At 36.7% G+C, this 14,262-nt stretch overlaps 1 protein-coding gene across 7 annotated transcripts in view; it reads right to left on the reverse strand.

The window, feature by feature from the left end:
- SMARCA1 (SWI/SNF related, matrix associated, actin dependent regulator of chromatin, subfamily a, member 1) overlaps positions 1 to 14,262 on the reverse strand; it is a 72,106-nt gene that overhangs the window by 47,283 nt on the left and 10,561 nt on the right. For all 7 annotated transcript variants that reach the window (XM_042974677.1, XM_042974678.1, XM_042974682.1 and 4 more), the window contains exons 6-10: positions 13,427 to 13,606; positions 9,162 to 9,317; positions 7,762 to 7,893; positions 6,717 to 6,785; positions 1,232 to 1,341 (exon numbers count right to left, since the gene is read on the reverse strand). In XM_042974677.1, coding sequence (XP_042830611.1) covers positions 1,232 to 1,341; positions 6,717 to 6,785; positions 7,762 to 7,893; positions 9,162 to 9,317; positions 13,427 to 13,606 — 647 coding nt within the window. The remainder of the gene's footprint in view (positions 1 to 1,231; positions 1,342 to 6,716; positions 6,786 to 7,761; positions 7,894 to 9,161; positions 9,318 to 13,426; positions 13,607 to 14,262) is intronic.

Consider the following 14,262-nt stretch of genomic DNA (forward strand, 5'->3'; position numbering starts at 1 on the left):
AGGTCTGACTTTGAGACTAAATCTGATCACTAAAATCAGGAAACTTTTGAACATTTTAACTTGTACGTTGCCCATAAACCTGTTTCCTCCTGCTTTATCCATTGCTACAAATTGCCATTAGCTGATAAGTATTTAGATAAGTGTATCTGATAATTAACTATTCAATAACTACAATATTTGCTGAAAGATGGCATCTAACTTTTACTTGTTTGAACTTAAAACTATCACAATTTCTTATACCTATATTCATACGGCATTTTTTTTCTGATCTATAAACGTTTTTCGTTATCTTTTGTTGACCTTTACCCAGATGAAAACAGACCTATTTATCCACCTGAACAGCAATTAATATTTAATTATAGTAACAGCCAACTTGCACTGAGTGAAAGTGCCAGGTATCATGGGAAGGGCTTTCTATAAATTATCTTGTTAAATCTTCACAACAACTCTGAGGTATGTACTAGAATCACCCCCATTTTATGAATGGAAATTCAGGCAGCTATGAGAAGTGAAACAGCCTACTCAGGACCACAAAAAGGGACAAAGCCGGAGTTTGGTCTTTTGTCTGAATCTAGAGAAATATACTCTTCACCACTACCCTATACTGGTCTCAGTAGTAGAGAAGTCATTATACATTATAAGGGACCTGATTTTATTTATATAAGCAACATTTTGCTTCTTTAAGCAGCATTATGACATAAGCATATCTAATTTGTGATTCCTTGTGACTTCTCTTGTCAATTTCCTGCTTTGCTTGTACTTATGAAACCGATTCAGCTTCTATTTTTGTAATACCCACAATCGCTATTCTCATCCATCTTATTATTACTTATTATGGTTATTACTATTTTCACTGATGCAAAAAGCAAAAATAACAAACAAACGTGCAAGTGACATCAGCCTCTTTAACCCTGACATCAACTCATAAGCTAAGTATCATACCTGTTTTACAGAAGAGAAACTGAGGTTATAGAATTTGCCCAAGCTAAATAGCTACTAAGAGACGAAGCACTGTATTCAAATACAGGTGTATAGACTCAAGGCCGACATGCTTTCCCAAAAGCTAAATAAAATATTCACTAATTTTCTATTAAAATATTTGAACTACTTAACTTGCCATTTAAACATAAAATTTAAGTTTTGATCTAAAGGCATAACTGAACCACTAAAAAGTTAAATTTTAATAAATCCTTATACATAAATAAATGCTAATGGAAACAAAATAGCTCACCATTCTCGCTGCATCTTACTCAGTCCCAAGTAAATCTTTATTTCCTTTTTAGGAGGTAGGCTCTTCTCTACATCAGTTTTTATACGACGTAACAAAAATGGTTTTAAAACCTAAAAAGTGACAGTTTTCATAAAAGTTTATAAAATATCTAATATTATAAACTACATCTTTCATTGACAACACCCTAGTGTGAAATTTACTTCCCAATGCATAATCTGAAAAAAATCTGGCATCTACCAATGCCAGATGCCAATATTCTCAGTAAAAAAGAATCAAGTAATGGCCCATTAGAAAATCAGAATGGGGGGTGTCGCCTAGGTGGCTCAGTTGGTCGAGTGCCAGACTTCAGCTCAGGTCATGATCTCACAGTTCTTGGGTTCAAGCCCAGTGTTAGGCTCTGTGCTGAAAGCTCAGAGCCTAGAGCCTGCTTCAGATTCTGTGTCTCCCTCTCTCTCTGCCCCTCCCCCTCTCCCTGTCCCTCCCCCCTCACAAAAATAAATAAACATTTAAAAAATTTAAAAAAAAGAAAATTGGAATAGGGAACCTAAATTAGATATTCATAATTTGATGGCACAAAATACATTAAAAAGACAACAAGATTACTGACTACTGAATAGTCATAAAAGAATCTCTTTTTAAAGTTTGTTTATTTATTTTGAGAGAGACAGAAACTGTGAATGTGGGGGAGGGGCAGAGAGAGAGAGAGAGAGAGAGAGAGAGAGAATCCCAAGCAGGCTCTGTGCTGTTAGCGCAGAGCCTGACATGGGGCTCAGTCTCACATACCAAGAGATTATGACCTGAGCTGAGATCAAGAGTCAGATGTTTAACTGGGGCACCTGGGTGGCTCAGTCAATTAAGTGTCCAACTTTGGCTCAGGTCATGATCTTACAGTCCATCGGTTCAAGCCCTTCTTTGGGCTCTGCACTGACAGCTCAGAGCGTGGAGCCTGCTTCAGATTCTGTGTCTCCCTCTCTATCTGCCCCTCCTCTGTTCACACTGTCTCTCTCCATCTCTCAAAAGTGAATAAATTTTCTAAAAAAAACTTTTTAATTAAAAATAAGTCAGATGCTTAATTGACTAAGCCACTCAGGTGCCCCAAAAGAATCTTTTTTTTTTTTAAAAGCTGTTGTCATACAAGATTTGTTTTTTCATTTGGTATAGGAATAATTTTGATGGTAAGGAATATACATTTTTCCAAAAAAGACATACAGATGGCTAACAGACACATGAAAGATGCTCAACATCACTAATCATCAGGGAAATGCAATGAGATATCACTTTACACCTGTCAGAATGGCTCATATCAAAAATACAAGAAATATCAAGTGCTGGCAAGAATGTGGAGAAAAAGGAACTTCATACACTATTGGTGGGAATATAAATTGGTGTAGCCACTGTGGAAAACAGTATGGAGGTTCCTCAAAAAAATAAAAATAGAAATATCATATGATCCAATAATTCCACTACTGGGTATTTACCCACAGAAAATGAAAACACTAATTTGAAAATATATATGCACTCCTATAGTTATTGCAACATTATTTACAATAACCAAGATACAGAAGCAACACCCAGATGTTCATCGATAGATGAACAGATAAAGATATATGTATATATGTGCATATATGTGTGTGTACATACACACATGATGGAACGTTACTCAGCCATAAAAAAAAAGGATGAAATCTTGACATTTGTGACAACATGAATGGACCTAGAAGGTATTATGCTAACTGAAACAGCAAGATTTTTAAATCTTAGAGGAAATCTGAAGTCAGAGTATAGATCAGAGAGTCACCAGAAGTAAGATAAAGATGTAGGCCTCTTCAAAATAGTTAAATATACACATGAAGAGAAAATGGTTCAATGTTAAGATACAGATAAATAGAGAAAAAAGGTGAAATAATCAGTGTATACCTGCAAGACAGATTCTATCACAAGAACATAATAGCACTACCGTCTATAGAGTACCTGCAATGTGCCAGAAACAGCACCATAAACTTTACAAGACTGAGTAATAAATCCTTATAATACATCCTTAATGGGAATGTGATTATTTCAATTTTATTAACTTAACCAAAGTCATTTTGCCAGTAAGTGGTAGAAGCCGAATTCAAACCAACATCAAGCTGATTCTACCATCAGCTCAGTCTCTGATTAGCTGTTGTGAGCCTAGACAAGTTCCTTAACTTTTCTGAGACTATTTATTCATCCATTCATCAAAAAATTATGATATATGCATATGAAAAGCATTTTAAAATTAGGATAATGATACCTATTTCCAAAGCTGCTGAGAAAATTTGTGGTAGTACTTGTGTAGACCTTAATAACTGTAGATGTTAGTGAACAGCAGATATTATTATTAGAGATCTATGGGAGGTAAAGAAAAGGAAAGAGTAAAAGACAACTTCTGGTTGCTGGTTTGGGCCACTTAAATTTGTCTAAGAGAGGTTCTTAAGAGTTTAAACTGTCTGTGAGACATTTAGTCAGAACGACTCAGAAGGCAGTGGGATATGTAGGAACTCAGCAAGAAATATGGAGAGAGAAACTTGGGAGTTATAAGTAGATGGGTAGTTACTAAAACCACAGGAGTGGATCCCCAGAGAGAGCACATATGAAAAAGAAAGTCAAAGACAAAGCCCTACAAAACATGAAACTTTCAGGGACAGACTGAGAAAGAAAAGCCCATGAAGGAGCCTGATAGGAATGGCCAAAAAGGTAAGAGAAAATCCACTCTGTATCCCAGAAACCAAGTAGGAAATGGTTTCATGCAGGAGTGGTTAGCAGTGCTAAGCAGTACAGAAAAGACAAAATACTGAGCAAAAGGTATACCCTGAATTCAGCAACTGGAAAATGACTGAAGACCTTGCAAGGTAAGTTTCAGTTGTGTGGAATGGATAGAAGCCAGTGGTCAGCAGATTCAAGAGTAAACAGGAGATCAGGTAGTAGACACGGAGAATATAAACTAATTTTTCAAGAAGCTGAGATATCAAGGGAAGAAACCAGAACCACAGCTAGAGACACACAATGTTGAGAGTACTATTTTGTATATTTGTGAGGGTGGGTGGGTATGGGTATGAGTTTGGATTTTAAAATACTTCAGCATGTTTACATGTTAGAAAAAGAGCCAATATAAAGTAAGAGCCAGAAAATTCAGTCAATAAGAATGATAAATAATGGGGAAAGGTCCATAAGGAAACAGGAAGAGATGAATGAGATCCAAGGTTCATGCTGAAAGACTCAGCCACTGACCAGAGAAAACACCTCTTCCACTCAGAAAGAAGGTAAACACAGAGGCAGATATCCTTGGAAGATGGATATCCTTGAAGGAGTTCCTACCTAATAACTTCTATTTTCTCTGCTGAGAAAGGAGAAGGGCAGGGAGTATCGTGATAGAAGTCTTGGAGAGATTGGGGAAGGTCTGAAATAGTTGTTATAGGAAACTGGAAAGAATGCTATAGGCAGCCATGTTGAAGGATTGCTGACATCATCAAATCCCAGCTTATGTTACGGAACATGAAATCTGGAGTTGTTCCAACGTATACAGTTGTATAACCTTCTTTATCAGTGTTGAGAAGCCCCCAGTATAGAGCAAGTCACTCTTCTAGTAAATGGTAGAAGCAGAATTCAAACCCAGAAGACAGAGACAGTTATAGTATTCTAGTTTAGGGTTTCCAGGGCAGAAATGACAGATGGACAAGAGAGAAAAAGAGTTTGGGAGTATTGGCAAAAGGGTGATTCAAGAGATAGAAAATGGGCTCAGTTCACTGATACAGAAAAAAGTAACCATAGGGGCGCCTGGTTGGCTCAGTCAGTGGAGCATGCAACTCTTGATCTTGAGGTTGTGAGTTCAAGCCCCATGCTGGATACAGAGATTACTTAAAAATAAAAACTTTTTTAAAATTTTTTTAATTTTTTTAATTAATTTACTTACTTTTAAGAGACAGACAGCACAAGCAGGGGAGGGTCAGAGAGTAGGAGACACAGAATCTCAAGCAGACTCCACACCATCAGCACAGAGCCCGATGCAGAGCTCGAATCCACGAACCGCGAGATCATGACCTAAACCGAAGTCGAACACTTAACTGAGCCACCCAGGTGCCTCACTTTTTTCTTTTTTTAAATAAAGGTTTTGGGGTGCCTGGGTGGCTCAGTCGGTTAAGCATCTGACTTGGGCTCAGGTCATGATCTCGCAGTTCGTGGGTTCGGGCCCCACACTGGGCTCTTTGCTGTCAGCTCAGAGCCCATTTCAGATCCTCTGTCCCCCTCTCTCTGCACCTCCCCTCACTTCAAAATAAACATTTTAAAAAACGTTTAAGAAAAAAGTAACAACAGAAAAGAGGTAATGGATGGGGAGAAAAACAGGGGTCCAAGGACTAGAGGTCTCTGTATGATAACAAAGTACAGGAGTAACAGGAATGAAGGAGTTAAAAGGACATAAGAAGTTGTTATCAAAGAATGGAAAATTGTTGTCTTTTCTTAAGTTTCTTTATTTATTTTAGAGAGACAACAAGAGCAAGCAAAGGAGGGGCAGAGAGAGAGGGAGAGAGTTCTGCCAGTGCAGAGCCTGATGAGGGCTCAAACGCACAAATCGTGAGATCATGACCTGAGCTGAAATCAAGACTCAGACGCTTAACAGACTGAGCTACCCAGGTGCCCCAGAAAACTGGTTTTTAACAAATGTGAGGGAGTCACCTGGCGATGAATAGATGACAGAGAAGAGAATGGGTAGAGGTTGGACCTGCAACATAACTTAAGCTTTAAAGGAAGAGTTCTATACATGATGGTGGAAAAGCAGTGGCTTAGAAGTGGCATGGGTGGGGGGGGCATCTGGGTGGCTCAGTCTGTTAGGCATCTGACTTCAGCTTAGGTCATGATCTCACAGCTTGTGAGTTTGAGCCCTGTGCTGGGCTCTGTGCTGACAGCTCAGAGCTTGGAGCCTGCTTTGGATTCTGTATTTCCCTCACTCTCTGCCCCTCCCCCACTTGTGCTCTGTGTCTCTCTCAAAAAATGAACAAACATTAAAAATTTTTTTAATTAAAAAAAAAGCAGGGGTCCCCTGAGTGGCTCAGTCGGTTAAGCATCCAACTTTGGCTCAGGTCATGATCTCACGGTCTGTGAGTTCGAGCCCCGCGTCGGGCTCTGTGCTGACAGCCCAGAGCCTGGAACCTGCTTCGAATTCTGTCTCCCTCTCTCTCTACCCCTCCCACACTCATGCTCTTTCAAAAATGAATAAATGTTAAAATTTTTTTTTTTAATTTTAACAAGAAGTGGCATTGGGGAACTAGAAAAATACTGATGCCATCTTGAGACAGGCTGAGAATATAGTGGAGTTCATTTCCCAAAGAGGCTGTCAGAAAGGTTGGGAGAAGCAGTGAGACTGAGCCAAGAGGTAAACCCAAAAGTTCAAACAGATTCTACGGCCGTTTGTTTTCTGGCTGGGTTATATACATTTAATTACTAAATTTTCTTGTCTATTACTTACTGCGTGAAGTCTTTCCACAAGTTTTTGATCACCAAGACAGTTTTTAGTGTCAAACCAAGAATCAAAGTCCTGTGGAGGGGTGGAAATTCTTCAGTAAGCACACAGGTGTTTGTTTGTTTGTTTGTTTGTTTTAATAAACTCAATATTCTATAAATTCTTATACAGTGATACAGCAGTAATTCATTTTAAAAGCACTTTCAAAAATATATTAACCATGATGGTCAATATTATTTACTTATGAAAATAGCTAAAATACTGGAGGAGTTAAGAAAATTTGAACTCCATGATACAGGAACTCCACCAGCAGGGTTTCCTTATAAGACTTTTATGAGGCTTCCCCACACCATAGTAGTATTATATCCAGTTAAAGAGTTAGAGTAGGAGTGAGAATATAAAATTGAAGGCACATAATAATAATAAAACTTTTACACAAACAATAAAAATGAACAAAAGCAAGATAAGGTATACAAACCAATGGATAGCTGAACTTGGTACTTTTTATTATCAATTAATAGCAGTAATGAGGAAAGCTCCAAAAGTCCTTAAATCGTTCAATTCGGTTTGCTGCACTAGCATAACCTTGTGTTAATGATAAAAACAATGTAAATCATACATTTACAAAATATGTTGTTTTTCGAATCACACATTATGAGCTCTTCAGTACTCCCAAATATTAACGACTACAATAATCAAAGATCATTTTAAAGACTCCACCTGCCAACCTAGTATGTAGAAAGCCCTTTCAAAGAAAATTTTGAGCTTGCTGTTATAAAGTCAGCCTATCTCATATCTTAAGTTGTGGTAACAAGGAGATATAGGCAAAGTTTAAAAGGCAGAATAATCTCAAAGAAAAGAAAATCATTTCTCTAAATATCCCCATTTGAAAAATTTGTGCTTAAGAGCTTTTTTCCTGATAACACCAAAACACACAGATAAACAGTTACAAATGAAAAAAGAACTATAAATTTTAATCTATATTCTATGATTGGAAAAGAGATCTGTGAACATAAGAAGACTGTACTTAAAACATAGGACTTAAACTTACATCTGCAGAATTAAAGACATCTGGCAATAAAAAGTTGAGTAATGCCCAGAGTTCATGCAGGTTATTCTGCAAAGGTGTTCCAGTTAGGAGCAAGCGGTTAGTTGACTTGAACTCACGAACAATCTCTGAAAGCTAGAAAAAAATAATAGTTCTGTTAACATTATTTCATTTGTAAGAATGCTCAACATCCGGAGTTCTTTATCCAACCAATGCATTTTTTTAATAAAACTTGAAAATTATCTTTCTATAGAAAAATATCCTAGTTCAGGTGACACTGCCACAGTGAGTCACAACTGAACAAAATATTCTAGGCATTTCTATACTTATAAGAACGCAAATCATAGTCCTACCTGACACCCCTCCCTCACTTTAAAAAACTTATTTGGTCTATTTTGGGTCCACAGAAACAGTCAGAACTCCATGGAATCCAGGCTAGTCACTTAACACAATAACATCTTTCTCCCTGCCAATCATGTTCATCCACATACCTAGCCAAGTTCTAACTTGGCCTGGTGACAATTTTTTTTTTAAGTAGGCTTCACACCCAGTGCAGAACCCAATGCAGGGCTTGAACTCACAACCCTGAGATCAAGACCTGAGCTGAGATCAAGAGTCAGATGCTCAACCAACTGAGCCACCCAGGTCCCTCAAAGGCCTGGTGACAATTTCTAAGCACCAGAGTTGAGCCCATTTTCCCTGATATCTTAACTTTCTAAATATAAGACTATAAAAATTAAAGCACAAAGCATAAAAGAACAGTAATCTTATCAATAAAAATGCATATTTTTATAATGCTCTTAAACAATTATTCTCTAACATGCATCCTTTTATAAGGTACTAGTCTCAATTTGAAGTTAGTATGATCTGCCTGGTGGTTTTGCTCCAGTTCTGTTCCTGTTTCTCCCAAAGTAGCCCAGTAATCATAATAATCAATGCTTTTCGTACTGTTGATGGAGTTGAATAACAAGAAATAGTGGTATTTTTCAAAATTTACACCATGCTCTAACTCACACAAATCAGGTAATTCCAGGAAATTATTTTTTCTAATCCTTATGAATACACACAAGGTAGAAGGCTCCTCAATAAAAATCAATGCAAATGCCTCTGGTACACCAAATATTACCAAAATATTAAAATACTGTAGCATAACAGAGTTAAACTGCAACAGGTATAGAAAATGAACACCTTATTTTCTTTACATTAAAAACTGTGTTCAATTTTCATTTGTCTCATATTCAATAATTTAAACTTCAAATTATTTTTAAAATGGATTTTCATTCAGATTCTGTGAATAAAATCACAATCTTCCATCACATTTTTTCTTTTGAATACACAGAAGTAATAAACGGACATGGTTAGTTAAAAGAAAAGTTTAATAATGATATTGAAAACTGGCTTACCTTAGATTTTTCATTCTTTATTCTGTGAGCCTCATCAATGACTAGGTATCGCCAATGAAACTTTTTAAATACAGATTTTTCTTTAATTACCATCTCATAAGAAGTAACACAAACATCCCATTCTCCTGGCATCATTTCATCACGAATAAAAGCAGCCTAATGCAAAATAAAGTTCTTTATATTAGAATACACTGACATGATGATCACAGAATTAAAGCATCAAGAAAATACTAATAATTCTAAGAGCCCTCAGAATCATTTGGTCTCATCCATCTTAAAGATAGGAAAACCATTTGGTGTCATCCATTTTAAAGACAGGAAAACCAAATCCCAAAGACACATTATCTGGGTGGCATACTAATATCAACAAAAGAGAAGCAAAGGCTTCCCTTAACCGAGTACAACATATTCAATGAACTGGAGAAGTTCTTATCACCAGATGATAGATATTAGGCTCTCTTCATACAACAAATGGTCCAAAAAGACAGGAGCAAAGTAAACTGCTTTCTGAAAAGCATGTTCTTACTAAGGTCAAAGCACTACCAACTATTACCAACACAGTTTCAACAAATGAAAAGAACTCAATATACATGAATGATTTCCACCTTTTGATCTCTTTTATGTTCCTTCCATTTCTAACAGGAATGAGTCATATATTTTGTTAAGGGGTCATGAAAGCCCATTAATGCTTTTGTGAATTCCCTGATATTGTTGTAAGACTACAAATATAATCTTATAAAGAGAACTTGCTCTATCTAGTACAGAGGGCTATTTAAGACAGTGAGACTATTTAAAACTATTTTTAAATCTTCTAAATCTTCATAGGCAGTGGCCAACATAGTAGCCAAGTTGACTGAGAGCATTTTTAACTTGTATGAACTGAATTTCAGATGTTATGTATGGGTCAAAATAAAACCATGGAAGTTAACAGGGAGCGGCCAAATCTATATTGAGAAGGTTCTGATTAGTACTGTAAATATGAAATTACAGTGCATAAACAAAATTAACTGTTCACTGCAAACTCATTATTTCATAAACTCACAGTTATGCACCAAACACACTGTGGACTCATTCAACAAATATTTACCGAGTGCCCTGATATCTAAAAGGATTGTCTGGACTGAAGTAGAGGACAGAAAAAAGGCCTTTGTAGAGATCCCAGTTGCACTCTGGGAAGTGGTCATATTTAAAAGGTTAATTAAGACATTACAGAATTGGAGGCAAAATAAAGAGAACCAGGATGCCAGACTCCATTTGGTCTTGCAAACACCTTATCTTTGTTTGATTTTTTTGAAACACTCAATTTTGAAACTCCTACAGTTTCATGGAACAAACATATATTTATAATTTATATTAGCTCTGCCTTGAAATTTGTGTAACAGAACACTGAACATCACATAATCCAAAAGCTCTTTTATAGGTGACAAAATGAACGCCCTTCAATTGTCACTCAATGTCACACACGGTCAATAGCAAAGCCAGAACTAAAACCAGATCTCCTGTTTCCAGGTCCAAGATCTTTGATGTCTCTGGAGTGGAAAAGGAAGGAAAAACCATGTTTGGTGGGGCGCCTGGCTGGTTCTGTTGGTGGAATATGCAACTCTTGATCTCAGGCTCATGAGTTCAAGCCCCACATTGGGCGTGAAGCCTACTTAAAAAATAGAAAACAACTAAAAAACCATTTTTGGGATTCACACCTCTATATACTGCAGGACTACATTAGCGTCAAACTGGGTCAGGAGTATTACTAAGAATTTCCCAACTCAATCAAATACCTGTGGTAACCTACATCAAATTTTTTATTAGTAAAACACTGACCTCATAAAATGTTTACAGAAGGCCAGGAAATTATAAAAACACATTGTATCTATCCCATGTGGTACCAAGATTCAAATTTGTCTATAAATAATTATCTGGGTGGTGCCTAGGTGGCTCAGTCAGTTAAGCATCTGACTTCGACTCAGGTCATGATCTCACGGCTCGTGGGTTCGAGCCCCGCGTCGGGCTCTGTGCTAACAGCTCAGAGCCTGGAGCCTGCTCCGGATTCTGTGTCTCCCTCTCTCTCTGCCCTTCCCCAACTTGTGCTCTGTCTCTCTCTGACTCAAAAATAGATGTTAAAAAAATTTTTTAAATAATTATCTGGACTTTCTCTATACATTCTAACACCAATCTGTAAGTGCTGAATATAGTACATTATTTATGTAATTAATAATTACCATTCCACAAACTCTTTACCCATGGCCCACAGTAAAATAATATTTTAGGTTGCAATCCTTTTTTAAAAATGTTTTTAAGTTTATTTATTTATTTTGAGAGAGAGAGCAAGTGGGATAGAGATAGAGAAGGGGGAGAGAGAGAATCCCAAGTAGGCCCCTTGGCGTCAGTGCAGAGCCTGATGCAGGGCTCGAACTCACAAACTGGGAGATCATGACCTGAGCCAAAATCAAGAATCAGATGACTAACCGAGTGAGCTACCCAGGCACCCAGGTTGCAATCCTTAAAAAATGAGCAATACATATCCCTACCATGTGCGAAACACTCTATTTTCTATTCTATTCTATCTCATTTTTTTTTATTGTTGTCCACACCAACACGAATTTGCAATATTAATGACTGGCAATACGAAAAGCACTGACTTTGAAGACTGGTTTTCAAGATTAAAAAAGTTTTGAAGCCACTAGTAAAATCTCAGCCACTCATGGGGTAGAGATAGGGCAGTCACAAATTAAATACAAGCATTCTTCCTTTAAAACTCCCAGAGAGAGAAAAAAAAAAAAACTCCCTGAAATATTTCATGAAATCCTTGAATTCCATATAATATAAGGGAAAACCACTGACACAGTTTTATTGAGACATATGAAAACACAAGTGCACATATTTCTTTTTCTTTATGATCTTAGAGAAATACTTTCAACCAAAAATCAATACTTCAGAAATACAAAAGTTTTAAGGAATGATATTACATTAAGTAACAGCAGTGATCAGAAAAGGGTTCTAAGTGACTAATTTGCCACTGGGAAATATTAAGCATAAGGAAGAATCAAGCCTGTAATTCTAAATTTATGAGCTCAGTATTTCAATACTTAAATTATTTATAAGCTGAATTTAAATAAATTTAAGTATTTTTTCTGCAAGCAAAATGATAAGAATAAAATTACATAATTCATTATGCTACCATTCTTTTGAGGATATCTTTTGATAACCTATCTAAGTACGAAAAATAGAATAAATCTTTTCTCTAAACTATGTCCTCTGGAGGCGAAATAAAGGCAAAGTTTAATAATATGCTTTCTAAGCTGATTATTCATTTTTATATTTTTGCATAATTTATTTCTTTTAGATTAATTCTACAGTCCTAAAATCATTGTAGCCTACTAAATTGACAAATGGCTAATTTAAGCAAGAACCCAGCGTTTCCAATATCTAAGAATGTATGCAGGTATGTATTTTTCTATTCAAAGAGCAAAACTGAAAGCTTTGCCTTTGCTTAAATACAAAACACAGGCTCTCTGTATGAACAGAAAAGGCCCCATTCATGTGTGCATCTATGCACACGTGTGTGCATGTATACCAAATCAAAGTTAAAAAATTAAAAATTTAAACATAAAAAATTAAGTCATACAAACGTATATATTTTTGGTGTCAAAATAATACAACTGATCAGTCACTGATAAGATATACTGTCAATGATGATTTCTTTTAATAAAAAGTGATTTAAAATGCAACTCAAGGGGCGCCCGGGTGGCTCAGTCGGTTGAGCTCAGTCGGTCCGACTTCCGCTCAGGTCATGATCTCACGGTCCATGAGTTCGAGCCCCGCGTCAGGCTCTGGGCTGACAGCTCAGAGCCTGGAGCCTGCTTCAGATTCTGTGTCTCCCTCTCTCTCTGCCCCTCCCCGACTCATGCTCTGTCTCTCTCTGTCTCAGAAATAAATAAACATTAAAAAAAAAATTTTTTTTAAATAAATAAAAAATAAAATAAAATGCAACTCAAAAAAGCTGACGTTAACGTGCCAGTTAAAAGTAAATGCAGATAAGCATAATAAAAGTGATTGCGTGTTATTAATAGGTAACACATCTACTTCACAGGAGTGTTGGATTAATTAATATGTTAAAGGCATTTACAACAGAGCCTAACATATTGTAAGCACAATGTGTTATTTACTAGTAGCAGTCAACTTAAATGTCTTTTATGGTATTTGTATAAAACTTAACCCCAGAAATGATGTTATTCTTGATTGCCTCTTTAAATCAGTTTCTCACTTACTCTTGCATCCTTGTCTCCGACGAAACAAATAACACGGAGAGATGGGACCCATCGTTTAAATTCATTCATCCAGTTGTATAGAGTAGACTTTGGAACTAAAACCATGTGAGGTCCTGGAATGTTTCGGTAATGTTTCAGGTAACCAAGCAAAGCAATCGTCTGTAAAGTCTTACCAAGACCCTGCATTATCGTTACAAAGAAAAAAATCCATAAATGTTTATTTAATGAAACATTTTGTTAGTAATAACAAAGACATTTGCCAACTATCTCACATGGGGAAAAATTTTAAAGACCTTTGTTTTTTTTAAGTGAATAACCATACCAATTCGTACTTACTGTGTGCACAAAAAGAAACCAGGAACTTGCAGGCAGAAAGTTGCTTTGTTGCTCCTCTTAAAGGAGCAAGTAGCATACTTCATAATTTTTTCTAGTGGCAAAATTAGGGAATTTTGTGTGTATGTGTTTCACACTCAAATACCAGCCTGCTTCGATACCAGTCTTTCTTTCCCATTGTCCCCAACATTATTACAGCCAAGGCATGAAATATTCACACTATGCATATCAAGGGGCTTGTAGCTCTGTACTTGCATCTCACACCCTTGAAGACTTATGGAACCATAAAAGAACAAAACATGAAAGAACTCTGCAGCCAGAAAAGGCCTTAGAGATCACCTAGTCCAGTAGACTTTTTAAAAAACAACCTACTGAACAGGGGAGCCTGGGTGGTTCGGTTAGCTGAGCATCCAGCTCTTGATATCAGCTTAGGTAGTGATCTCATGATAAGGGGATCAAGACCGGCATCCAGGGGCGCCTGGGTGGCTCGGTCGGTTAAGTGT

Source organism: Panthera tigris, chromosome X (assembly GCF_018350195.1).
Source record: "Panthera tigris isolate Pti1 chromosome X, P.tigris_Pti1_mat1.1, whole genome shotgun sequence".
In the NCBI taxonomy this organism is placed as follows: domain Eukaryota; kingdom Metazoa; phylum Chordata; class Mammalia; order Carnivora; family Felidae; genus Panthera; species Panthera tigris.